We start from the raw sequence: 27,602 nt of genomic DNA on the forward strand, positions 1-27,602 counted from the left end.
AGAACGAAAACATCGAGCGTTTAGAACAGTTTTCTGCGAAAAAATATTCGTAGATGAGACGTTCGCGCTTGATCGTTTTGCCTCTGGGTTTTTTTTCTCTGTTTATATCTTTCAGCCGTGACGAGAATGCCGAAGTTTAGAATACTTAGCAATGGCGACTTGATGCCTGAATACACGAGAGAAGCGAATGATATGTTCAAGAAGAACTTGGAGTTGCAGGACTTGCGTCAAGCAAAGGAAAAGCTAATGTGTTAGAGGCGTTACCTCACCAAACAGAGAATTAAATGGCCATCTAAACCCGAAAGCAGTAATTTATATGAACAACGTTGCTTAAAAAAAATTATACAGATTCTGGCAGCAAATGTCTGTAATGAACTTAAAAGTATAGAAGGGCAGCGCTTTCGCAAGAGTCTACGATCGCGCTTGAACGTGTGGCGCGGACTGACAGCGCATAGAGCGGCAATCTCGCAAGTACTCGTTCGGATTGCGCTTGAATGCGTGGCGCGCGCGTCAAATGTAACGCTTGGATCATAAACGAGACAGTCGAGAGCTTTTCTCGGCGCGACTCCGATCGATTTGCTACCATTCCCTAACATAAGTCTCAAAATTCCTTGACAGAGACAATAGAAATCACTGTATACCAGTGTAAAGTCCTTCAGCAAAGAAATTCGTGTACTTGTTCCATGTCACCAGCGATGCTGACTTTTGCTGACTAGCGAAAGGAACACTTTCCCTTGAATTCATCCCTTGAAAGTATAGTTTGAGGAACTCGACGAGTCGTTTTTATGAAAGTTCAACGAGCAAATATTTCTCCAAAGAGTCAAGGCTGCCCAGCTCGACTGCTAGAATGTCTTGAGGCCCTAATAACTCAGAAGGAAACAAGTTTATTGGATATTCTTGATCCCTTCTTCACTGTTTTACTTTTCGAAAGTGTCCCATCAACGAATTTCACTCGCAATGTAAACGTATGCACTGATTATATCACAAGAAACATGATTTGCATATTTCTCTCTGTGCGAGTGGCCCGTGCTTCTGTTGACCACAGGGACCTCAACAGAGAAGAATAAGCGCCTTCCGAGGGAGAGGAACACGCTAATCTTCCCTAGAGTGTGAGCCAATCACATCCAGTAAATTAGGAATCTTCGACCAATGACATCCACTCGATTTGACCTAACCAAACGAGTGGATGTGATTGGTGAATTTGTGAATTAAAAAACGAGTGGATGTGATTGGTCAACTTGTGAGCTAACGACTACAAATCCTGTCTGTTACTTTGCATTTGCCTTGATTAAAAGTAAGAATTTAAAAATTTGCAATCAAGAAATTTAATTGAAAGAGCAAATACATCGAAGACACTGAGTGTTGTAACCTGTTTTATAAGAATTCATAGACGTGTGGCACGATCGTTTTGCCTTGGTGGTTTTTCCTCCAGTTTATGGCGAGAAATGCATGCTGAAGTTTAAACTTCTTACTTATGTAGACTCGATGTTTGGCGACGCGAGAGACGTGGATGAGATGTTCAACAACAATTCGGAGCAGCAGGAGAAGCGCCGAGAAAAGAATGAGCCGCAACTGATTAGCAAACCTCCCGAAGAGGTAAGCATACGAACAAGTTATGCTAAAATTTTGCAAGGCTAAGGTCCTGACCTCGGTTTCTATCCTTTGTTTTGTTTGTTAAAACATCAGCAAAACTAACTGGTCCATTGTGCTCTTAATTGCATCGCCCAAGGGCTGAAAATGTTTACGACCGATTTTGGTCGTCCTCGAGATAGAAGCGTCGTCGCGAAATCTGTAAGTCAGATCGCAGTGTTACTGATAAGTGGCACTTGCACTGAGAATTACTCATCAAAATTGTATCTAAGATCGATGGGAAAACGTTCACTAGGTTTGTTTACTTGTAATTGAATAACATACGACCTTGTGAACTGACCTCTTCTTATTTCGATTTATTTCGATTACTTTTTTCGATCACATTTTTTCGGGTCCATAACTTGATATAGCCACGCGAGATGTTACGAGAACACGAGAGAAGCTTTTGAATCACCAGCCGAAGGCAAGTGAATTATAAGCTTTCCGAACAATATAATGCATATTTTCAACAACAACAACAACAACAAGCCTTTATTTCATCTCGAATTTAAAATAGCAAAAATAACATGCTAATATCTCCAAGAAAAGAAATAAATAAACAAATAAATAAAATGAATTAGTTGAATTAGATGAATTAGATGAATACATAAGACACAATATATGCAATTAAGTAATTGATACAATAGGATAAACATTTCAACTATTTACAGAATGGACAGCAGTCAGTATCAAATTCGAAATTACGAATAGCCGATTTAAAAGCTCCAACTAGTGTTGGCAGTGACCTGGTCGTGTTGGGAAGGGAGTTCCGTAGTTTGCTACGATAGTAAGATAGAGTGCAGGGCATATGTAGTAGTAGTGACATGAGGGATAAAAAGAGAATGTGTACCACTAGTATGTAGATTGATGCTACATCTACATCTACTTTCTTACTTTGCAAAGCCTTACAGCATACAAGCGAAGGGTCATACAAATAAAATATACAATATATACATGACGATATTTTTAAAATAATGAAATAATAATTACAATAATAATAATAATAATTACCATTATTAAATACAAGTGAAGGGTCATACAAATAAAATATACATATATACATGACAATATTTTTAAAATTATAAAATAATTACTATAATAATAATTACCTAGTTATCTCAATTTTCTACCTATACATGCTATTGAAGTATCGAAGGATAGCATCTTTAAATTTAGCAGCACTTGGCTGGCATACAACACTTGCATGTAATGAATTCCAGTCTGTTATTGTTCTAGGGAAAAAGCTATATTTCTAAGAATCAACACGAGTTTGAATTTGAATAAAAGAATATTTATGACTAGGTCTCAACGATCTAGATTGTTTCACTACTTTGGGTGGAATGTCAAGAGCTATCTGCTTATTTAATATTTTATACATAATTGTAAGTCTATTAACAGTCCGACGTAGAGATAGGCTGTCCCATTCGAGTTCCTTTATTAGCGTAGATACACTCTGGTGACGACTATGCACACCAGTAATGAATCTTGCAGCCCTTCTTTGAATTGTTTCCAATTCATCTATATTTTTTTTGGTGTTGAGGGTCCCATGCTGCTGTTGCATATTCCATAAGTGGTGTGACCAATGACTTACATGTTTTATCCTTAACATCCTGAGAACACTTTCCCAAATTCCTTCTAATAAATCCAAGGGTTGAATTAGCTTTTTTTGACACTTCAGCAACATGTACATTCCATCTTAGATCTTCAGAGAGGTGGACCCCCAAATAAGGATGTTCATCTGCTGGTTTCAATGCTACACCCTTGATATTGTAATCAGAAACTAAGGGGCTTATGAGTAGTTTTCTAGTTATTTTAAGCTCGTAGCACTTCTTGATGTTGAAATTCATCTGCCATCTGTCAGACCATGTTATTAAGTGATTCCGATCTCCTTGGAGAATCTCTACATCCTTCTGTGAATTTATACTCCCGTATAAAAGGCAATCATCTGCAAGCAGCTTGATATTTGATTCAATATTCTCCCCAATATCATTAATATACAGTAGGAACATTAATGATATTGTAGGAACATTAATGGATGCTGTGAGTTTTTGGACTAAACATATTAGTAATATATTCCAGTGCCAGCCCATTAAGAGATTTGTATACTAATGTAAGGATGTAATGTACACGCCCATTAAATAGTGGGCTCTCTGATGCGATTAAGCCACTCGGGACGTTAAAAGAACACGAGGAAAGCTTACAAATCGCTTCCCTTCAGCTCATGATTTACAAGCTTTCCAACATCTACGAGGTTTAATCATTTTATAGAGTCCAGAATAATGTCTTCTATAGCTCAAAAAGAGCCCAAAAACAAATGTGTACTATTACTTTTATGATATAAATGATTTACATGTGGGCTTTATAACGCAGTAAGTCTGACAGTGCGTACTATGTTCATTTGTTATAAGACGTGAATGGAATAGAATACAATAGCATAGATTGTTTGTTAATGGCTCAATATCACAATTACAATTGGTCTGAGTCAAATTTTACTGGGGAAAATAAAATGTATGGAAACCTAATTACAAGAACCAAATAAATACAGGTGCTGTAAATGATTATTTTAATACCTTGAAATATACTGTGCTAACAATGGCAAAATTTCTTTATGTGTTCATTAAATTTTCGTACAATGCTATTTTTAAGGGGTCACTTCTGACCCCATAAGAGAAAAAAATCGCCAAAAAATCGCGTTACTTCCGTTTGACGCCAAATTGGGCACACAGGAAGTAGACAGATTTTGCCGAATTGTAGGGAAGACACTTTAATTCAGCATTCATGACAAATTTTTGCGTACTCACTTCGCGATTTGTGCGACTTGTGAGCGATGGCGTCTGCAGCGAAGAGACCGAGATCGGCGAATTACTCTGTGGAACAGGATTTAGAAATAATATTTGCGGGAGATGAAGATCATTTGGGAATGTCTAGTGACGAGGAAAGTGAAATTGACCGAGAACTGGATTACCAGAGCGGAATTTCAAGGTAAGCGATATATTAACTTTCGACCGCGTGATGATGCTAGTGGTACGAAAATGTGGTCTTGAAATACGAGGAAATACTCTTCTGGTTTCTTTCATACGTGTGATTTCTTGCCAGTTTCATGAAATGTATCCATAAATTCACACATGAGAGTGAAAAGCGGCTTTCTGAGCGATTTTAGATCAAGCGACGCTAAAATATTCGGGCGAGGATCGAGATGGCTCTGATGTCACGTTGCCATTGAGAAATGCGATCGCGTTTATGATTTCGCAACGTACGTTATTGCTTTTTTCCTGTTTTATTTGGCAAAATGTTGAATCCCAATTGCGAAAAAGCAAATATTTATTTTGTTCCTAGTAGTGAGGAACAAGATCAAGAAGAATTTGAAACAGAAGAAGAGGAGGGGATGGGTTTAGACAGTTCTGTGGATGTGCCTGAGGCTACTGGTGTGTAATTTTTTTTTCCACTTGGCCCAAATGTAGCCCATTCATTAGTAATTTTGAATATATAGAAACATATAATATATATTCATGTTTGTAAGTTACTACCACATGAAAAATCTTTCCACTATATATTTTATGTTGAAGATACAAATAATTATTATAATAATTATTATGCTTGTACAGCTCCTGGTGGCTCTGCTGCTTCTGCTGCTGTACCTAACCCTGTTGCTGCCCCTGCCCTTCCTCCTGTCGTTGTTCCTGCCCCTGCTGCTTTTCCTGCTGCCTCTGCCGCTGTTCCTGGCCCTGCCCATGTCCCTGTAGCATGTTGTCACACTGCTCGTGCCCCTGCTCCCCCCCTGTTGTACGTGGTAATGCCCGTGGCCGTGCCTAACGTGGAGGTCGTGGTGGTAACCATTGTAATGGTGCAGATGCAGCTTCTGATCCAGGTAATGTTCCGTACAAATCCTATGAGGATCCAGATGTAGGTAATAACCTCCCTGAATTCAAACCTCCATGCCCGGTAGGTATTAACTTTGAGCAACGTGTTCTTCATAACACCATGATGAAGGCTGTTGAGTTTTTCAACCTTTTTCTCGCAGCAGAAATGATAGACAGTATTTTTAGAAATACTAATGATTACGCTAATCAGCATATTTTTGAAGGGACTCATCAGGCCTATGTCAAGTCAGATGGCAGTTGGCAAGATGTCACCCCAGACAAGATCAGAAAGTTAATTGCTTTACTCATTTACTTTGGTCTTGTCAAGGTGCTGGGTAGTGTTGAAAAATATTGGAGTAAGAAGTCCCTGTATAATGGTCTCTGGGCAAGATCAATCATGCCAAGACTTCGTTTCAAAACACTAATGGCTCTCCTTCATGTTGTGGATCCTGCAACTGAGGTCCAAGGAGAAAATTTACGTGAGGTTGAGTCTTTTGTTAATGTTGACAGGTCTGACCAGATCTTGGCAACAAATAATATCCCGCGTAAATGTAGGAGGTGGTGGAAGACTTTATTTTACCATCTTATTGATATTGCAGTTGTAAATAGTTTTGTCTTATTCAGAGAGCACCAGGTAAACAGTCCTGATGATGAAGCCCTTCACAGGCCAAAAGACTACTCACTTGTTAGTTTCTGGGCGGAGATGGTGCGTCAACTTTGCGGCTTCAAGGAGTAGGAGCCGGCCCCATCACAGCTCCTAAATGTATTTTTCCCATTTCTATTGTTATTACTACATTTTAACTATGCTGTTGTTGCTACACTTTTTACAAGTTCTGTTCTAAAAAAAATGTCACAAAAATACCCCCCCCCCCCCCCACAAAAAAATACAATAATTTATGACTCAGGAATTGTTTGAGACAACTAATGTGCTATACCTTTTTGACTTATTCATCTGTAGGAACTTGCCAAGGGGTGGCAGGGGGTGTGTTGAGGGCCTATGACTTCATATGGAGGCAGAGTCGCCGAGTGGTCAGTGCGTTAGACTCGTCATCTGCTACTCTCGGGTTTGAGTCCCGCTCTGACCACCGCCAGGATTTGTTTCACGGTAGCTCCGAGTTCAAATCCTCTGCTACGCTTGTAAATAGCCGACTGTTATGCCTCCGGCCAGGTGGGATTCTTAACAATTTATGTTCATTTTGAATTATTTGTTTCTGTTGTTTATTGTGGGCCTCCTGGAAAGTAGCTTTTCACACATTGTTGAGGAGTCAATGGCCAGGTATTACTTTTTAATTAATGTGTGATTCTGAATTATGTGTAGTTTCTTTCAGAAGTAGTCATTCTACAAGCCCTAATGATAGTTGGAGAGAGACCGCAGCTCATGAAATAAAGTGACTGATCACTCTTCTCATTTAATGAGGCTTGTCAAGATTGGTGATGTTGACAAGTCTTGGAACATAAAGACCCTATATCATGGTCTCTGGGCAAGAGCAATCCTATCCAGAACAAGATTCAAAGCCCTAATGGCTATGTTGCATGTGGTAGATCCTGCTAATGAAGATAAGTCACGTAAGTAGCATAGAGTTGAGTCCTTTGCTGATTATTTTAAATCCGGGTGTCTCACCCTGTACCAACCCAAAGAAACTTTAGCTATTGATGAGCATATGGTTAAGTCTCACCACAGGTCTGGTACACTTTAGTATATCAGAGACAAGCCCACCAAATGGGGAATTAAGTTGTGGGTATTAGCTGACAGTACCAATGGTTACACTGTAGACCTCATTGTCTACATTGGTTAAGCTGCAGGGTAGGTAACTGGTGCATTTGGGTTGGGTTATGATGTAGTGATGAAACTTCTGAGGCCTTTTCTAGATAAGTGTTACCATTTATTCGTGGATAACTTTAATCTATACCTTGGTCAAATTGTTCAAAGATTTGTTTGCCCAGGGAGTCCTTGCCACTGGTACCATCTTGGAAACCAGGAGAGACTTTCCATGTAGTACACTCAAAAACAGTAAGGAATGGGCTATGAGAAATGAAAGGGGTAGCATGTGTTGGGAAAGGGATCCTCCTTGTTTGGCACTCCAGTGGATGGATAACAAAGTTTTTTCAACATTAACAGCTATCCCTCTCACTCCCAAGGGTGCCAATTTAGGAAAATGCCCCAGTTGCCCATGGGGTTCAGGTATCATGGTGATGTCTGAAAGGCAAATTTGAGGTGCCATATAACTTTAGCAAAATAGTGAGTGAACCAGGCAATTTCAGACTAAGCAATGCAAACAAACTTTATTCTTCAGAGATTGAAGTTTTCATTTATGATAAAAAACATCTCCAATATAAGAAAATAAGTCAACAAAACAAACCTCAAAATCATGCAACGTGCATTTTGAATCAATGAATGACAGTATATATGCTGTTTCTATGAGTAATTTCTCCATAAGAGGAGAGTAAAGCAATACTATACTACGGAAATATTTACAGTAAAAATGATCAAGTTGACAAAAACAGAAACGAAATGTACTGGTACGTCTTCCAAGTGTTTTTTTTTTTTTTAACCAAAGCAAGAGTGTTCATTGTTCGAGACGTTTGAATTTCATGCCACATTACGCTTCGGTGTTATGGTTCTTGAAGCAATCCAAACAGAACCTCTCGCCACATGAATTGCTTCCCATCCTGCAGAAAGTTGTATTTCTTCTTTTTAAACATCTTTTGCACCTTCCCTTGGTCATTTTTACGGGCCAGTGTCCAGTATGAATGGTTCCTTCTTGAACGGCATGTTGTCGTGATGAGAACTTGCCGATCAGCATCTTGACCATTTCGATGCGAAACTGAAGTTGTGTAAAGGTTGGATGATTATCCGCAATTTTCATCAAAATGTGTGCATTTACAATGCTAACATCCAAGCAAAACCATAACAGATACTGCCACCATTTATTCGCCTGTCTCGATGTACCATAATATTGTCTCATTTGATCACTGTGATCGACTCTCCCCTTGTACTTTTTGTAGGTTTTTACTACGGGAAGAGAAGGAACTTTGAAGTACGTTCCATCCTTCTGTTTTCTGCATACGCTTTCATTTCCATTTGGATTGCACTGAGTACTGAGAAAAGCCACGACTTTCTTGTCCTTCCACAAAGAAGCTACAACATCACCTTTCCGACGAAAGAGAGATTCGCCACGACAAAGCACTTTCACTGTGGGCTTGTTGGCTTTCAAGGCCGACGGAAAGTCAGTTCGGTTTGCACGTGTTTTTCCGCAAAAGTAAAGTTTGTCGGAGAGCAAATCTTCGGCCAGTCAAACTGAAGTGAAAAAATTATCGCAAAAGATGTGATGTTTTCCCTTCAGATCGCTGACAAGGTCACAAACAACACAATTTCTGAGACCGTGTTCAGGCTGGCCACCATCTTTTTTTCCTGTGTACACTTGCATGGCACCCATGAAGCCATTTGTCGCATTGGCACGGACCCATACTTTTATTCCACGCTTCACGGGCTTCATGGGCATATATTGTTTGAACCCAAGTCTTCCTTTATATTTCACCATTCCTTTATCGATTGAAACATATTTCAATGGCCGGTATTCTTCGCGGAAAGTGCTGGGAAGTCTATTCAACAAAGGACGCACCTTGAAAAGCTTATCGTAACGTGGGTTATTTCGCGGTAACATGTTCAAACGATTATTCAAACTGAGATATTGTTGAATCTTCTCAAAGCGATTCCTTGGCATGACTTTTTGAACGGTTGGGACACCAATAAAGTTGTCTTTAGACCAGTACATTCTTGTTTCCGGCAAGGACTTGATCCCAAACAAAATATTCAATGCAAAGAACGCTCGCATTTCTTCGCAGGTTGCTGCATACCACCTCGGGTCCGGCTTTGTTTGAATGCACTGTTCGGCATGACGATTGGTTTCCTCCACAATTTTCTCGAACAGATCCTCTGGCCAAAGAAGGAGAAAGAAATCCAAAGCTGTTCCATCTTCTGGAACACGCGAAGTTGGACCAGTGCATTCGACAAATTCTTCAACATGGACGGGCAAGTCATCTGTTGTCCAGCGTTGGTCGATATCCTCTTCGCTTTCGCTCTCACTACTGCTCCCGCTTTCGCTTTCCGAAACAGAAATATCTGATTCTTCGCTTATCTGCTGTCGTAAAGCTCTTGCTCTTTCTACTTCTTCAGTTTCAAAACCTCAAAATTCGTCTCCATCAGAGTTGGATGCCATAACAATACAAGGCTTTGGAAATTTCACTATCTTAGGTTTAATGGTCGATTATGAAAAATTTTACCATGGGAGTCCACCGCGATTTTTGTGTCAAATGAAACCTAATGACATCTCCTATTGGCTTAAAGACAAAGGAGGGCTTTTTCTCATTTATATCACATGTTAGGATTGGTTAATAGGGACGCATTTGCAAAGTGCCATATGGCACTCTTGGGAAAATGTGACAGTCACGCCAGAGTGCCATATGGCACTCTTGGGAGTGAAAGGCCTATAGAGAAGGCTAATGATTATGGTCTGGTCAACAGAAAACAAACGAGTCTGGTGTGTGGAACACTGAGGAAGTATCACAACCCAGAGGTATATTTAAGTACAATAAGTTTCTGAATGGGTTGACCAATTTGACCAAATTCTAACAAGAAATAGTGTACTGTGTAAGTCCAGGAAGTTGTGGAAAACTTTGTTTTACCATTTAATTGATATGGCTGTAGGAAATGGCTTTATCCTTTTCAAAGAGTATCAGGCTCAGTTTCTTGATAATGATGCTGTAAAAAGGCCCTCTAATTATTCTTTGACTGATTTTTGGGAAGAAATTGATCGGCAATGCAGTGATTTCCCTGATTACAGTAATCCACTGGTGAATACCACGGTGGAATCACATGTTAATAATTAAGTTAAACGTGTTTTTATCAAATAATCTTCCATAACCTATACCTATGAGGATAAGTGACTTTTACCACAAGTTTAACACCATTTCCTACTTATTTTATGTTTTAAAGTTATTTTTTTTGGGAAAGTCTTGGGTTTCAATGATTAGATTTGTTTTCCTGAAAAGCCCATTTTATATACTTTAAATGAGATATGGTGGGTGTTATTGCTGTAAATATTTGTTGAGATATTAATTAAAAGCTGAATGTGGAAATCATTGCATTTTTTTAGCTGTTCTGTTTGAGTTAACTGATGGAAACCATCAATTCTTGATAAACTTAGCAGAAAATTTGTTGCACAGAGGTTTTGATATTCAAAACAAGTAACAGGAATCAGGGTTAAAAGAAAGTTTAATTAACAAGGTGAAACTAATTATATTAATCATATTTCTCAATCTGTAGATCTTTTGTGACAGCTGGACCTCCGGCATTTGCCCCATCAAAAAGTAGAATTGTCAAAGTGACCTACTTAGAACTGTGACTAAATATATGAACTCCATATATTCATTGTAACTGTGACTTGTGTAAGGAAAAAGGAGGCACTGGGCCAGGAGAATGGAAATGGGTCATCTGTAAATACAAACCTAGGAATGCCATTACCAACAGCAGACTTCATAGAGAAATCTCCTTACAGCTGTATTGTATCAATGAAGCTACTTTATCCAAATGGTAAATGGCTCCATTGTACACTGTAACCTTGCTCTCCTTTCTTGTAGAAAAAGCCCTGATTAAGATTAAAATTTTCACATATGATGCACGATTAAAATTTTCATTCCTAGAGTTAACTCTTTACAAGTGTTAGTTTATTATGGCTATAAAGATTTGGTTAGGACGTTTAAGTGTGCACACAACTATAGATTTTTTTTAAAAAATTGATGTCTCTCTTTAGTAATCTTGCTTTATTACATGAACAGGTTCAAAAACAAAACAAGGTTGGAGGAAGTGAAAATGCTAAATACAAGGGCTCACAGTTCCTAATCTTCCAGTTATAATAAGTAGGGATGCACAGCTTCCTGTACAGCAACTGCCTTGCACTCCACCATGCCTGGTTCTTGAGGAGAATGTATGGAGGTGAGATTCCACTAATGTTTTCCTCCCCTGAGAAGCCTGTAGTTGAAGTCAGTGTCCCAATGAGTTGTAAGTGATGACTGAGTAATTGAACTATAGGAGGAAGATGATTCATTTTATTCCCCCTTTCCTAAATGCTTTTCAAAAAGTCCTGAGAACAATTTTTTTGGTGTTGCAGAAAGTTTCCACTTTTTAGGAGTTGTAAGTCATGATGCATTGTCCAGTTCTCTTTATATAATGTAACAAGTTTCAACCATTTGCTCCTCTTTTGGAGCGTAGTGATGTAAAACGTAAAAGGTAAGGAAAAACTGTGTAACCAGTCTTGTTACTACTACATCTGCAACATATTTGTCACTATCCAGTTCTGGACTTCTTTTAACATGGATTCTTGTTCTGCAAAGCTCTTATCCAAGCATCTTTGTTCAAAAATTGCTTTCCCTCAATAGCCAGACAAAACGTTTCCACTCCTTACTCTCCAACATATTTGTATAACTATGATCATTTACAATCAAACTAATCACAGGGGGGGGGGGATGATGATTGTAACCATGCATATGTGTAGTAGGGTCAACATTTCTGACTAAATGTGTACACCCTAATTAAAAAACAATTACTCTCCAACATATTTATATAATTATGATCATTTACAATCAAACTAATCACAGGGGGGGATGATGATTGTAACCATGCATATGTGTAGTAGGGTCAACATTTTTGACTAAATGTGTACACCCTAATTAAAAAACAATTGTTCAGTTTATTTGTTTGTGGCAGATTTAACATTCACGTGTTAGAAGCACAGAGCGGGCCCCATTGCTATGGCAAAGCATCACTTTAATGGGGAAAATTTGGTAGATTTAAAATTTGTTAGTAGAGACTTAACACCAAGAGTACCCAACTTATTTCACCAAAGTCTGTTGAATTATTTAGTACCTAGGGAAAAGCCTTACTATTTGGTCATGAAAATATATAAAGATTGAAAAAAATTAAACAAGGTAGATAATATTAGGAAAATTTACTCTATCAGCATCCTTCTTTTTGGTTTTTCTTTTTGCCCAAGAGTGTATGTTTGCTGTTTTGGGTAGAACCAGCTACCAAAGTACTGTTTGTGCTTAGTGGCAGCATTCCTGACCTTCTGGCACTTGGAACACTTTCAGGGTTCCAAGCAAGCTCTGTCTATCTCTTTGGTGGAACCACTGAGGTCATTTGATCTTATTCTTTCCTCCTCCTGTAACTCAACACACTAGCAGGAATGACAGTAGAAAGGTTAAGAGGAAAGGGGCACTTCATCAGAAGGTGGCAACTGGTTGGATGGCAAAAAGTTTCTGCTTTTTAACAGTGGTTTTTTTTTAACACACTTTTGATTTGCCAGCCCTGTTGAGCAGCAAGTCAAAGCTGTGCTTCTCCTGGTCCACACCCCGGCCTAGTGAAGATGCAGTGCAGGTAATATCCATCTTGGATTGCTGTAAATGGGTTTGGGGAGAGTTATTCTCTGATTCAGGACTTCTTCCTCGTGCTTTTTTGAATACTTGTTTGCCTAAAACAACACAGTGCTGGTCAAGCCCTCATTTGATTAACTTAAAAGTAATGCTGGGTTTCAAAGTTATCTTTCTTTGTGGGCGTAATGATGTAAAACATCAAGTGACAAGTAATAACCAAGGATTGCTAATCATTACATTTGATTGACTGAAACCTAATAGACAGAGAAAATCTAAAATGTTTTTTTAAAATTTGATTGGCTTCAAACCATAACATCCTTGATTTAAAATTAGATGAAACTTACCACTGAATTAGTGTCCTGATTTATTTCCATATGCTTCCCATTATAGGAATGCTTTTCAGCTGGATTCTTGCCTGTTGCTTCACATGAGCACATTTGATGACAGCTTCCCTAATTTTTTTAATATTTAACACCAATGTCCATCACATTATGGTGTTCCCACTTTGCTTCATTGTTGGAGTCAGGCCAGGAAGCAGGTCCTTTTCTTTGTCTCAGGAAACACCTCTTGGTGCTTTCAACCCCAGGAACAACTGAGGACTTTTTGGTGCTCTTAATTTACCCAGGACCAGTTGAAGTTGATTTTGAGGTGGAAATGCAATGGGTCGTCTCTCATACTCACTCATTTGGTCCCGCAGCTTTTATTATTTTGGACACTTTCTGATATGAGAACTCAGAGCACCCAAATAATCCTTTAACCTGACCAGACCTGACCCTAACCACTTTGTCATAGCTGGGCATATTTTTTGGGCTAACTGCTGAGTCATCAGAAAGATACTGAAGGTTTGCAGAGATCCATGGAAGAGGCTGCTCCCCAGTATAAGCAACTGTTGGGTTGTCAGCTTCTTCTGTTTAAGGTTCTTGGTAAAAAAAATGTATATACATTAGGTTAGAAGTTCGCCTGTAGGGAAATTCAAATACCTAAAATACAGTGGAATCCTGTCAGCACAAGAATTAAATTCATAAAAAATAGAAAATAGACTGAAATACCTTGTATGAAATAAATATGTTTAAACTTTTATTATTTATCCGCATCCAAATAAATAAGTATTTATCTCATCTAAACTTAAACAATATAATTGTAGATTGAATTCATTAGGGAAAAAAATTAACTCACAAGGGATAAAGTGATGTACATGGATGTGAAGAGACTCTAAAGATGTAAAGCCTCTGGCACAGTGAAGTACTGGCAGCTGTATACCACCCTTGACTTTTGTCCCAGTCTGAGAATGTAGCTGTACAGTATCAGGGTTGCACAGTATGTTTCTGCTCAGATTCTTATATTCCTCAGATTTTGTCACTATCTAAAAGTGGCACACCCAGGGTGTCTTTGCCCTGAGGCCCAGAGCATGACCCAAGGAGATTTGAAAGCAACATGGTCGTCACTTGAACACCTTGGGTTTTCTGGCAAACATGGGAAGACAGCTCAGCTCTTTCTTGGTAAGGCACCTGATGATGTCTTGTTCAGATGGATTGTGGATATTTAATTGTGTGGGCAGGCTCAGAAGCGTTTAAGCCCTTTAAAGCAGGTTGAGACCTTTGTTGCTCCATTCAAGCATGCATTGGGATAGGCGGGCCATGAACATTACATGGAGAGGATGTGACTCTGTGGTACAGCTAGCCTCCAGGCGACCCATGAAGTGCCACACATCCTAGCAGACAACTGCTTATCCCTTAGGGGGGGAAAGAGAACTTACAGTCCTCTTACCCCCACAGCAGTCTCTGTTGGTGGATAGGAGTACTGGTGGTGCAACATTAGCCCGTTTATTGCATTCCATGATTCCATTTCAGTGCTCGACCTTTACTTTTTGACTTGCTAGTCTGTAGGCTAGTGAGGTTTTAAAATTTACTAGCCAATAGTCGATAGCTGGTAGCTAAGCCTGGGTTGAACTTTTGCTCTTGCTGCACACTTGCTGAGCTCGACCAAAGGCAAGTGTAAGCATGAATTGACCACGTTCGTTATATCTATATTCTAGCATTGCTGATTTTGGCTCTGAGGCTTTCAAGACAAACTTGTACATTTGGTGATTGTTTCAAGTCTCATTTGTGAATTAAGAGCCAAAAGGAACTTGATATGTTTGCTATTTGTGGATTGCTACTGTGGCTACAGGGGAGGCTATTGAGGGGGGGGGTAGTATGTAGGTCATTAAATAAGAACAAGTGAATAAGACACTACAATATTATCTATTTGACATAGTTTATTGGTATAAATTAAGTACTTACAACTGTGAAAAAGTGTTCAATGCAGCTTAAATTGAACATGTAAAACCTAAATATCATTTGAAAATACAGGAATAATGGTAAAATTGGAATAAAGTTTAAGCTTGTTTTTTATACTCTTCTATGAGCTCTGTGGCTGCCTGCTTTCCATAATCTTTCTCATTCAGAACAAAACCTAGAAGGCAGTCAAAGGACAAATGTTCAAGTCAGTGCTCAAAGATTTAAAATTGTGGATTACCAACAACCCTATACAGTTGATTATTGTGTTAATGTGGAGTTCCATAATCTAAATTCTGACAAAAATTTCAACCAAGGAGAGTGCAGTAGTTTGTTTGACCATGCATACTGTACCTAGATTGCCAAAGATTGAGTCACCACTTAGAATGTCTTCCCCTTCCCTTACTAGAGACAATCAATCAAAATGATGAGACACAGTTCAAAGTGATAATGTAAGCTTAGTTAGCAAGAAAAATAATTCTGTGAAAGACTGTCACTTCATAAAAGAAATATCATCATGATGGCCTGGTTACTGCCAAAGAAGAAAATATATTAGTTTTCTCAAACACTTCTTACCTTTAATGACATTGATGATTGCTAGGTTAAGTTGCTGGTACCCTTTTGGTTCCTCCACCTTTCATATCTGAGATTTGTTTTGAAAAGGTATCCAAGAATGCTGTTAGCTCTCCTGCAGTCTTGGTGGAACTTAAGGCAGTGTTTCTGTGTCCAGCATACCAGAATATCCCAGATTCTGGATGAAGTTCAGTCATCTAGAAATACAACACGAAAATGATTGCTTTTGATTGCTTATGCATGGTATTGGAAGTAAGAATAATTGTTAAAATGTCTTTAAAACTGTTTCTACAACTTAAACATCATTGTAAAGGAAATCTTAATTTAATTTGAAGTAGAAAAAGCTTTTAAAATACATCAGTTAGGCAGTTGTGTGCCACAGTTCAAAACACTCAATAGTCAGAGGAACATTGCACTTTCCACAGTAAATACGGCCACGGCTTCCACAGCCACAAGCACAGTAACCTCTTTGTTCTCTTTTCTTAGGCCAATGTTCTGCCTTGTCAAACCTTGGTCCTGGGAGTCCAGAGGGCCTCCCAACTTTCTTTCTTCCTGTAAATTTTCCACACAGAGAGACCACAAGCTCATCTCTGAACACCTTCTGCTTTCTTGAGTTATGATCTCCCCTGAGAAAACACTCACAAATCCATGCATTGACAATTGCCATGTCCAACATCTGCATAAACACAGGCATCCACCATTTACTAGACTTCCTAGAACATTTGTAATATGACAGATGTTGATCATTTGTATCCACTCCTCCCATGTACTTGCGGTAGTCCACCACGACTGAGGGACACTGCTTGATAACACCTTCCACATGACCTTTCTCTTTTCTCCTGACATCTTCTACCCCTGGCTTTGCCATAGTAGACAGCACATATACATCCTTTGTATCCTTCCACTTCAGTGCAAAAAATCTTGGTTCTTTCATCATCCACTTACTCTCTCCAGTTTTGAGTCTGGCCATGTGAAGTTGATGAGGAAACCCCACCCGGTTTGGTCTGGTCGTCCCAGTACAAAAGATTCCTTGCTCAAGAAGTGAACTGGCTAATGACAAACTTGTATAAAAGTTATCAAAGTACAGCTTCCAGGGAATACCCCTTGGAAGAGAAGTACAAAGATCAAGGACAACTTTCTCTCCAAGATTTGCTCCTGGATTATCAGTTTTTCCAGTATAAATTTTGAAGTGGAGAAGGTAGGCCCTAACTGAATCCACTAACTTCCAAACCTTGATACCCCATTTGGTAGGTTTATCTTTCATGTACTGTTTGAACCCAATTCTTCCCTTGAATGGAATCATTCCCTCATCTACACTGTTTTGCTGGTGTGGTGTCCAGTTGTCCTGAAAATTTCTGTTGAGAATATTCAAAACGTTTCGAATCTTATGAATTTTGTCATGACCTGGCTGGCCAGCAGGGATGGCAGAGCCATTGTCAGCACAATGTAAATTATGGAGCAATTCCTCGTACCTTTTCCTCGGGAAAACATGTTTTATGCCATCAACTGAAAGAACTGTACTGTTTGACCAGTAATCATAAAGATCAGGTACTTGTTTCAAGCCCATCCAAATTGTTACTCCCAGAAATGCTCTTATTTCCTCAGCAGAAGTGTCAACCCAATTGACAGCTTCTTTCCCACGTGCATATCGGTTGGTTTCTGTAACCAAAACTTCTATCAAATCCGGTGTAAAAAAGCGATTAAATATATCTCCAGCATTTTGTTCATCGCCAACAACGAAGGTTGGGCCAGGATGTTTTCGAAAAGGAGGGAGGTCTTCCACTTCAAGTTCTTCATCTGACCACAACACAGCTCCGCTTTCATCATGTTCAACCAGTCGATCGATCAACTCTTGTTTTCTGCCTGTTTTTGAAAGATTTCTTCGACCCAACTCTTCTTTGAGTCGCTGAAGTGTCCACTCGTGATAGTTTGATTCTTCTTCCTCATCCGTTTCCTCATTTTCAGGCTGCAGAAGTTCATCAAGCACATTTTCTTCATCACTTTCGTCACTATAGTAAACAGACGCCATTTTGATTCCGGATAGTTGAGGGTAACCTGTGAACTAGTTTCCCCAGTCTCCTGCGTTCATTTCGTGACACAAGAGCTCTTGCAAGCCAAAATTTCGGAAAATTCTTAGGTCAATATAACTGTGTTTAATCTCAGTGCTGAAAAACCCTACAGGGGTATATTTCTTTAAAACCGTTTTTTTAAATATCTACCTCTTGGCTGCCAACAGTGAAAATTTCAAACAAAAATCTTAAAAACTGATTTTTTTACAATTTTTTGAAAATTCCTTGTAAAATGTCTCAAAAAAAACTTGGTGGTTTTAGGGTTAATTTCCTTTCTCATTCTTTTAAATTAAAACAATATCATATAGTAAAACATGGTCAGTGTCGAAATTCCGATAGCTCAGAATTAAACTCATCACCAATAGATGAGCTTGGGGAAGGTGCCTTGGTTTAGGTGGAGCCATGCTTGATGCCAGCCAGGCTTGCAGGTATCCATGGCAACCACCTGGCACTGTCACACTGATAAATCAGTGGAAATACTTATCAACCAACAGACCCAGAAGATACCGGTCCGAGGGATGCAGTGCAATGTTGTGATAGGTGGCCTCGACGTCAAACTTTGCCATCAGAGCCCCACGACCAAACTTGGAGACCATAGAAAGAATCTGGTCAACCGTAATGTATTGCAAGGAAAAGCCTGGGCCCATGAGAAACGGCTGATCTGCAAGAAAAGGAAGAGCAATGCTTGCGCTACACGCAACGCCTTGGGACGTCCCAATGGCGAGACTGCTTGACGTGAGGGCTGGTGACGAAGCAGTTGACATTAAAGGCGAAGAAAATGTCGAAACGAAAGAAGGAACTACAAAAAGAAGTGGCCTACCTTGTGTAGCTGCGGTACTCGATTGGAACCCTGTGCCAGAGTCCAAAAACAAAGAAGTCAAGCTGCTCAAGGGAGCGGGAACGCCCCCAGAAGCGGCGGGTAGAGCTGGGGAGGCTGAAACAATAGCACTAGATGGCACTGGTTGAGCTGGCGAAGCAGCAAAATGAGACTGAATCGCAGCCTGAACTTCTTGGGAAACGAAAGCAGCAAGTTCCGGTAAAAAAGGCACTGTTGAACCAGAAGAAGGTCCGTTTGAAGTGGACATGCTCAGTGCTGAAACGTGGCTTGCAGAAGAAGACATATTGCAGGGTTTTCCTTTTCAAATAAAGTTTAAGTCGATAAAAGTAAAGCAGGCGGAGACAATTTGGGCGCGTAGCGCTCAACATGAGCGCCGAAGGCGCGAACTTCTAGGGGGGTCCGGGGGCATGCCCCCCCCCCCCCCGGAAAATTTTGAAAAATTAAGTGCTCTGAGACGCAATCTGGTGCATTTTGGTTGCCCAAATGAAGCAGATGAACAGGCTTCACAAACACAAGAAATGACAACGTATTTAATAAAATGCAGCCCTTTTCTGTTACATCATATGAAATTTTGCAACAAAAATACGAATATGACCTATTTGATTCATCAATCACATAAATCTTTTGAGATATTTTAGCTAATAATTATCTAATAAAGCAGTCAGATAATTCAAGGCGAGAGTGGGGCATGGCTAAAACTCATCCTCAGAAACAGAGTCAAGGCCTGAATCTTCGTCTGATATGTTTTGTTCTGTGCAGTCTTCACCAGCCAAACCTAAGCTCTCTGTGACTATCATCTCTGCTTCTTGTTCTTTACTCTGTTCTTCTTCCTCCGCCTCCTTATTCAAGTCAATTACTATGTCAGTTTGGGTTGCAGCAGAGAAAAAGGCAGCACGTGGTAGTTCCGCATTCTCCTTTGGGGGTTGTCGTGGCTGGTTCACTCGTTTCAATTTGTACCTTGATTTGTCATTCAGCCAATGCTGTGAAGAAAGATAGCATATCTAAATGGAAGACGCTACATCAACAGCTAAAGGGAAAGTGACAATTTAATGAGCCTGTACCTTTGTAGCATCTTGAATTATGCTGTCTGCTTCAGCCAAGGTTGGTCCATTAATGGAAACTTGTAGGAGAACATTCAACATGTCATCCTTAAGCAAGCTTCGTAGCCTAAAATAAGGAAATTTCATATAGGTGTCAGGAGAAATAAAGCAAAATATAATTTTATTTTATTCTACTGATAATAACAATGCTACGGCATATTACCTTGTCTTAATTCGCTTTACAGCAGAAGCCCCCCTCTCTGGCCAAGCATTTGTGACAGGGGCTGAGTAGCAAATCTCTGCGACTTCAGACAGCAGTGGGTACTGTTTCTGAGACTGGCATAGCTGCCTCAAAGAAAACTCCATGTCCTGAGTGAGAAAACGGGAAAATGGTAGTCATTATCAATACAGTAACACGAAAGTTATACGAACATTAATACATTCTGACCACTCCTTTTAGGGCTGTGTACACTGCAAATGTTATTATCTTTCTCGTGACCTACCCCCTGAAAGTCAATGAGATCAAATTTGAAACGATGCCATTCTGCCATGAACTGGTCCACATCATTACTGAAAAAGTGTTTGGCCAACAACATCACATCTGCCTCCCCATAGCTTTTGAAGTCCGGATGTTCCTTTCTAGATTAATACCGATAATAATAAAAGCTTCATTAGTACTGCAAACTAGCTGAGCTGATTTTCAAAGGTTAAAATTGCATTTGCATATTACTAAACTAAGTGTAACTTCATGAATTGTAACGGAAATAACCCTCTCACTTAATAGATAAAAATACATACCTAGGTATAAGCCCTGGATGGAAAACTTTAAAGGCAGAGAAGATGTCTTGACATTTGGAGAACCGCTTGTCGATGTTCTGAATCAAACTTGTCAGATATTTAACTTTCAGGTTGGCCAATCTTCGCTCATCTGATTGTGTAAGCTCAATGTTAGTAGCAGACAGGGGACCATTCCTAAGATCAGCCGTGAGGTTTTTGATGAACTCTGTTTTCTTTGCTTCCTCTAGTAGCTGATTCAGTTGGGCCTTTGCGTAGCCAATGCTGCCTTTAATGTGGGCATATGACAATTCGCCTTTCTGAAAGGTCTTGCTTAGGGTACTAAGAATGGGAAGCACCTCACCAAGCAGATATAGGGTTCCTAGGAAGTAGCCTGAGTACATCTTTTTGTACAGTCCTCCAGCTGTTGCACTTTCGGATTCCAGCTCCTTTAGAGCCAAGAGGAGGGGGTAGATGCACTTCTTGACAGATTTCACTGATGCCTCAAAGCTAAGCCAGCGGGTCTTGCATGCTTTCTGGAGCTTTGTTGCCACGGCCTTTTTCCCTTTTGCACTTAGTTGTACGGTGTTGACGTTGGCTTGTATCTTGATGAAAGTCGCCATTTTCTTGGGCGAGTTTTCAAGAAGCTGCCAGACCTGCCTAAGGCAGTTGTGAACGTTGTCGATGTATTTCACATCGTCTTCTTTACTGGTATCAACAGTTGCCAAAGCTAGTCTATGACAGACGCAATGAAAGGTGAGAATTGCAGGGAAATCTCTGCGAAGAAGTCCAGCCAAGCCATTTTGTTCTCCTGTCATTACTGATGCACCATCAGTACAGACTGAGGCAAACTTTCTGGTGTCTAGGGATTTATTTTCCAAACCTTGAAGCACAGCTGCCTTTATGGTCGGAGAATTCGCACTAGAGCTTTCGCCACTCAAAAGGTTAGTTGTAAAAAGGAACTTGGTGTGTTTAGAGGCTTTCTTATCTACATACTGGATGAAGCAGATCATCTGCTCTTGAACAGCAATATCTGTAAGGTCGTCTATGAGCAGTCCAAAACATCTGGCGGCCTGAGCATCTGGCAAAAAGGAGTTACAAACCGCATCTCCCAATGCTAGCATCATTTCTTTTTGCACTCGTTGACTTCTGTGTTGGAAGTACTTGATCTCTTCACCCCCTTGCAACGCTACAAGCTCATTTAGATGGGCTGCTTTCCTATTCGATATCTCCTCTTTCATCAGGAAATATAGATTACGCATGACGCATTCAATTGTTTTTGCCTCCGCAGCTTTTCTGTTGCTGACTTCTCTCTGGAAAATACTTCCCCTTTGTGTGTGTTCAAGTTGGATAACTTCATTGTGTGTTCTACTGTTGAGATGCCCCACCAATGCCGAGGACTTGAACCTCACTGAGGGCTCTGCAGAGAATTTCTCTTGCTTATTTTGTGTAGAGTGGACATTGTGCTTCTTGCACAGGATACAATACACCCCTTCACCTTCTACAAACACAGGCCACCAGTATCCGCTTGCTGCACAGTAGGCAATGTCAGCTTTGCATAGCCATGCGTGATTAAACAGCTTTTCTTTCTTCTTGCCCTTGTTTGCTTCTAGCTGCCTGGAAATCTCTTCTCTACTGAAGGTACAACCCGCATCACAGATATCGTGGTGATGAATTCTTGATTTCTCTCCAGGAAAAAGGTCTTCCAACATCTCTTGTGTAGGCATTTTAGATTGATTATCCAATGGTTTTTTGCTTACGTTTGTTACAGGCACAGCAGATGGACTTTTTTCTACTGAGGGAACTTTTTCCACATTATCTGCTGATGTGTAAGGCAACGGAGCACATCTATCATTAGAGTCAGCTTGTGGTGCATCAGACTGTGTGAGATCTGCAGATGTGGATGCATCTGATGAAAGAAAGTTACTGTTATGTTAAGATAATGAAAAAGTGTAATTGTATTTATACAGTAAATAAGTGTTGTCAAAATGTTTTCTTGCCTGACACCCGTTGTTTTTTGGTGAAAAATGTCTGAATCCCGGCCTGTTTGGAACATTGTCTCTTTTGGCTCATGTTCGAGAACTACACTGTGATGTTGCACTGCAAAAGTAATGCATAATAATAATGATATCTTTACTTATATAAGAAGTCAAGGATATAATTTATCAACACCTCCAATAGGCATCGTTTTTTCTTTACAACCAAAGAGAGTCTGGAAGTTTGCTTGCAGCCTCAAAACAGACTGGGCACGACTGGTTCCAAATATGGCACGTTGATTATGCAATCGAGCACATGGCGACAAACAGCGACAAACAGCAACAAACAAAGTGGTTGTATCTTCGCCCGTTCATCCCTCAGGCAATACCGGGCACGTTACTAATAAATATTAATGTAAAACAACACTCGAATCGATCTGGAAGAATTTCACATCAAGATATTAACACAAGAATCAAACAGATCAAAGGTGAACAAAAACACGAACATCACAAAAATATTTCGCAATTTTATCCCGCACGATCGGCTTATCACTTTACTTCGGTTTATAGCTTGACCCGAGATAATATTTTTTATGCTTTCGCTTGGTGAGAATAAGTAGTTCCTAGTTAAAGTATATCTGTTTAAACTAAAACAGTGAGAAGCCGAGAAGTCAAGAAGATAATTGACCTTTCAAATAGTGATTAATTATTGTCTGCGTTAAATTTATTTTGCTTCGAATTCACGAAAGCTAAATGAAGCGTATTTGAAATGAAAAGGCGACACACCTCATAAACAAAGGACCATTTTGGTTTAATAAATTGCGATGAAAGCGCTACATTTCATTAAGTGATGAATATTTATGAGAAATGCAGAAATAAAACAATTTACGTACCTTGAAGGGATGCCAGTGATGCGTGACTTGACAACGCAAACTTGCATTAATGAACGTCACGTACCAGTACACGCGTAAAAATTCCTCTTCGTTTTCGCGAGTTTCTTCGGAGGAAATATGTACTCCTCATCGATTTCCGTTTCTTGCACGTCATTGTCAGACAACATACAAAGCGTTTATTCTTTATCTAAAATATTTTAAATTATTTACCAGCAAGGATGCTTTTAGTTGCCGGCGACGGAGCCGTTCGCAGGCGGCGAAAATCGCCGGTCGCCGGCCGAAAAGGAAAACCCTGTATTGCCTGGTGGAGCAGAGATTGATGTGGCTACGGATGAGGAAATTCCGAACAAAGCTACTTCTTGACTAGTATTCGTTTGGCGTGAAGTCATGACTTCGGAAGAGAAGCAAAAAGGCACTGAACTATGGCAAGCAAAAGTGAACTAGAACGTAGCTGGAACACAATACAAATGCCCCTGCAACAAACCCAGTAAATGTGAACCCCCTGTGCATGGCTGCCCACGGACCACTGCTGACTGCATTGGCTCAAGTTTAACTTTGCCTAAATTACATTCAGCCACATAAATATTGTTGAGCTTTATATATGCTGCAGACATCAACATGATTGACAGTGTTTGCTGTTTGATATGTGTTCGATCTGTATTATGGTTTGTTAACTTCTAAGTTCTTACTTTCTTTGTGTGACAAAACATCTGCATTATTCTTACCTTGTACTTCTGTGCCTTGTGAGAGGTAAATACTCAGATTAGCATGTTCCTCTCACTCAGGAAGGCGCACATTCTTCTTTGTTGGAATCTTGGTGTGAAAAGGGGTTTCCTTTACTGAGGCACAGTCTACCCACAAAGAGAGAAATACCTTTGTTATGCTAAAATCAATGCATTCATACATAGTTAAGTAAAGTTAAGTTTATGGGAGGTTGTTGAAAAGTGTATAAAAAAAGAAAAAAAGAGAAAGAGAGAGAAGAAAAAGAATTAAGAAAATCCAACAAACTATCCCTCTGCTTTACTAAGCGCTCGGGACCTTCTAGCAATTAAGCTAGGCAGCATTAAAAGTTTGAAGATATGCATTTATGATGGCATTTTCTCCATCAAGGTAATAATTACCCAAACCTCAGGAGCTAACTGCTAACTGAGGGAGCCAGGCACTAGCATTGTTCAATCAAGCTTGAACTGAAAAAAAAATTAAAAAAAAAAAAAATTAATTAGTTAATCTGTCTTCTTTTTATACCCTCTGTTGTTTTTAAGGTCTTCCATCCATGTCTTAAATTTTTCAGTCATTGTGTTACAATACCAATTTCCAAATTACTGTTTATGACTTTCAGGGTCTCTCTTTTATCCACTCATGGGGCAAACCATGTTATACAAGGATCACTCACAGCTGCTGCTCTCTCTATTCCAAGGAGGTCCTTGTCTCATCTTTTTGTTTTGGGTTTTGTTGGTGGTTGAGAATGAGACTTGTTGCCTGGACTGATTGTGTTGTTGAGGCTGATGGTGGTGTGTACTTTTGACTGTATTGGAGCAGGGTGAAGTCTTCTTACTAATGTTGGTAGCTGTACAAAAAAAAAAACAGAAGCTGGAAGGATTGGCGTCAGTTGGGAAGCTTATGAAGAGAGAACCTCTGAGAAGCTTATGAAGAGAGATCTCTGAGAACAGCTGTTCTTGTGGTATTGGTTGGTAATATAAATTTGAAGGGCACAGGATAGTTGACTTGTGGCAGAGACGGAAGCAGTGGTATGGCTGGTTTGTCGCTTGATATACCACTGACTTAGTGTTGCTTGGTTTATTTCTGGCAGCTGAATCTGTCTCATCACCATGCCATAGTTCATAACACATTCTTGTATGCCTCGGTAGTCTTTACACGCAAAAGACCAAGGGTTAGATGTTTTTGTCCTTGATCTGTTTGGCTCAGGATGTAGATTACACAGTTCAGATATAACAACCTCAGTGTACCTGTCACGATCTGGCCATTGGGCTGGTACACTGTAGGAGGCTAGAAAACATCTTAAGAAAGAGAAACAAATTCTATGAAAAAGGGTTTTTTTGTAATATTAACAACATAAAAGATAAAGTAGCTCACTTCCTAGTACCATCTGGTACAACATTGGTACTTCTTTTTGTAGCTCTAAACTTTCCCATAACCAGTGTAGTGCAGTGTCGAGGAGTAAATGTTGTCGGCTGTTGGTCATATTCATGAAAGCTTTTCCACAATCTAATGATTTCATTGGGTTGGTTATTGGACAAGGCCATATTTTCTTCTCTGAAATAAACCAGATGTGCTGCTAAAACCTGGACTTCTTCATATCCCTGAATGTTGTCAGACCCAGCAGAGTCTTAAAGACCAAAAAATGGAATTACTGGTGGTTAAGATTTTACTTCCTGAAAACTTACTTCTGTATCACATGATAGATCTTTTCCCACAGGCTCAGCAGAGTCTTTATCAGAAGTACTGGTTGCATCTGTGTCTAAATGAAAATTCACATTTTTAGTTAAAGATTCAGGAAAGGTAGATTTTTGGGAAAATATGTACCTACCTATGTCAATGCCCAAAGGCATGGTAAACACCTGCTCTGCAAGTGCAATTGTCTCATGTTCATCTTCATCAAATCCTTCATCTATTTGGTGTGGGTTGATATCTGAAAGAGCTTCTTGCCCCTGTGGTCTCCGATCTTCATCTTCACCTTCAAGGGTATTGTCCCTGAGAATCTCACCAGTTTGATTGATAGATAGATATGTTCAATCAACACTTTTGCAGGCAAGCTGAATTTCAGTGTGGGTCAGAAAATTACACCCACAATAGAAGAAATAATATGAATAGCACTAATAATATTACAGCAATTTCTCATGTATGAATAATATAAATAGTCCTTAATGAATAATATTTCAACAACTTGCACGAAAATTTCATTAGATTCAAAAAGTTATCATAAACATGCCCTCAAGGGTTTCCCCTTCGGGGAAGAAACTTATTTGTACAGAAAGCTGCCAATCTATCTATCCTCACTTAGGGTATCTCTACAGAGCCAACTGGGATGGGTCGTCTAGCATTTCAAAAAGTTGACAAGAGTGTTGAATCTGTTTCGTCCTACGCGTGTTTGTTCTCTCACGAAACTTCCCCCAAAATGAATTTAGCATCAACTTAGCTGTGGAACGTTTGCCTGGGTTCTTGCGTATCTTCTGGCTGTCTAATCTGATACCTTCGTGCTCTTCATAATCTTCCACGTAATGCATTCTGGTGTCAGTATCTGTAGCCCATTCAGGCCACCCTCCACTCTCTTGTTTGTCTTTAAGCCAAACATTGACATAATCTTCAAACAATCCTTTCTTTTGTTGATTGGTGGGAAAATGAACCTCATAAATGTGCAAAATGCGGTAACCCAAATTGACCGCTTGTTTGAGTTCAACGGTACTCCACGTACCAGTCAAAGCGCGCTGTCCCTCCGTATGTGCGCAAACATGTGTACGATCCAGCATGGGTTTTTTAATCTCCTATTCAACATAAGAGCGGCAGAGAGGAAATAAAAGTTTTCCCGAATGTCTAAAAGGCAAGACGAGATGGAATAGATTCTCTGGGGGTAAAATGGTAACTTGAGCCACGCCGAAGTAAGAAGAATATTCTGATCTTGAGGTTGGAAGAAAATTTGAGGGTGACCAGTGGGGTATGTACCTTGCTTGTATACCCAGGGGTATTCGGATGTCACATCAATATGGCGTATTTGCTCCCCCTGCTGTTTGTCAATTACACGGTGAAGACATGTTGCCCCTGTCCTCCCCCCGAATAAAGCATTTCGAGGACTCAATCGGGGTAGTCTTCTTTCAGGGGGTGGATCTTCATCTTTCAACTTTTGCTCCCACTCTCACTTCCAAATCTGTGTAACGTTAAAACCCTGTCCTGTCCACAGTTCAATTTCATGAAGCCTTGCTCTGTATAAAGCTTCCATGCATCGATCGGGGTTCTTGCGAGAGATTAAATTTCTCTTCTTGAAACAATGTTTACATCCTTGCATCAAACAGTCATTGAATAGAAAAATGTTCAGCCCAAAAACTCCGTCGGCAGGTAAAACTCGTACACCTTCGTAAAATTCAAAGTTTCTCCCAATGAGAAGGTCACTCTCTCCACGTTCCAACCAATCCAACCATTCTTGAGCTAAGGGGTTCGGTGAATATTGGTGCTCACACACCCACCCTCTAGGGGGTTCAAGGGCAATTGTATTCTCCTCCATTTGACA

General features: G+C 39.8%; 4 protein-coding genes across 5 annotated transcripts in view; 3 read left to right on the plus strand and 1 right to left on the minus strand.

Annotated features, from left to right (window-relative positions):
- The first annotated feature begins 4,388 nt into the window (after positions 1–4,388).
- Positions 4,389–5,536, plus strand: LOC111332718 (uncharacterized). Of its 2 annotated transcripts, none has more exons than XM_022938132.2 (3): positions 4,389–4,611; positions 4,966–5,054; positions 5,235–5,536. In XM_022938132.2, the coding sequence occupies exons 1-3, from the start codon at positions 4,457–4,459 to the stop codon at positions 5,534–5,536; spliced, it is 546 nt and encodes a 181-aa protein (XP_022793867.1). In that variant the 5' UTR covers positions 4,389–4,456. The 2 variants fall into 2 exon arrangements, with proteins under 2 accessions (XP_022793867.1, XP_022793868.1); XM_022938133.2 differs by having other exon boundaries at positions 4,969–5,054.
- Positions 5,537–6,227: 691 nt separating this feature from the next.
- Positions 6,228–27,602, plus strand: part of LOC148716263 (uncharacterized) — a 43,163-nt gene continuing 21,788 nt past the window's right edge. Inside the window, exons 1-5 of the mRNA XM_088744256.1 lie at positions 6,228–6,657; positions 6,808–7,055; positions 8,496–10,066; positions 10,816–11,082; positions 11,328–11,484. The gene's annotated coding sequence lies outside the window, so the exon portion shown is untranslated. The remainder of the gene's footprint in view (positions 6,658–6,807; positions 7,056–8,495; positions 10,067–10,815; positions 11,083–11,327; positions 11,485–27,602) is intronic.
- Positions 19,187–23,679, minus strand: LOC111339015 (zinc finger protein 862). Its single transcript, XM_088745710.1, has 7 exons — positions 23,360–23,679; positions 22,491–22,590; positions 20,515–22,399; positions 20,220–20,355; positions 19,940–20,085; positions 19,738–19,843; positions 19,187–19,656 (listed from the first exon to the last, which is right to left on the minus strand). Exons 2-7 carry the CDS (start codon positions 22,561–22,563, stop codon positions 19,369–19,371), a joined length of 2,634 nt encoding a protein of 877 aa, XP_088601836.1. The 5' UTR covers positions 22,564–22,590; positions 23,360–23,679; the 3' UTR covers positions 19,187–19,368.
- The window catches only part of LOC111343977 (uncharacterized), a 4,013-nt gene continuing 3,274 nt past the window's right edge, over positions 26,864–27,602 (plus strand). Inside the window, exon 1 of the mRNA XM_022951180.2 lies at positions 26,864–27,602. This exon is cut by the window's right edge and continues 3,274 nt beyond it. The gene's annotated coding sequence lies outside the window, so the exon portion shown is untranslated.

Source organism: Stylophora pistillata, chromosome 14 (genome assembly GCF_964205215.1).
Source record: "Stylophora pistillata chromosome 14, jaStyPist1.2, whole genome shotgun sequence".
In the NCBI taxonomy this organism is placed as follows: Eukaryota; Metazoa; Cnidaria; class Anthozoa; order Scleractinia; family Pocilloporidae; genus Stylophora; species Stylophora pistillata.

Coding starts and splice junctions, on each gene's coding strand:
- LOC111332718 (XM_022938132.2), top strand. CDS start 4,457: ATGGCGTCTGCAGCGAAGAGACCGAGATCGGCGAATTACTCTGTGGAA. Junction 4,612..4,965: donor TACCAGAGCGGAATTTCAAG/GTAAGCGATATA, acceptor TTTTGTTCCTAG/TAGTGAGGAACAAGATCAAG. Junction 5,055..5,234: donor GGATGTGCCTGAGGCTACTG/GTGTGTAATTTT, acceptor ATGCTTGTACAG/CTCCTGGTGGCTCTGCTGCT.
- LOC111339015 (XM_088745710.1), bottom strand. CDS start 22,563: ATGAGCCAAAAGAGACAATGTTCCAAACAGGCCGGGATTCAGACATTT. Junction 22,400..22,490: donor CAAAAAACAACGGGTGTCAG/GCAAGAAAACAT, acceptor TTCTTTCATCAG/ATGCATCCACATCTGCAGAT. Junction 20,356..20,514: donor CATCCAGGGCTTATACCTAG/GTATGTATTTTT, acceptor GTATTAATCTAG/AAAGGAACATCCGGACTTCA.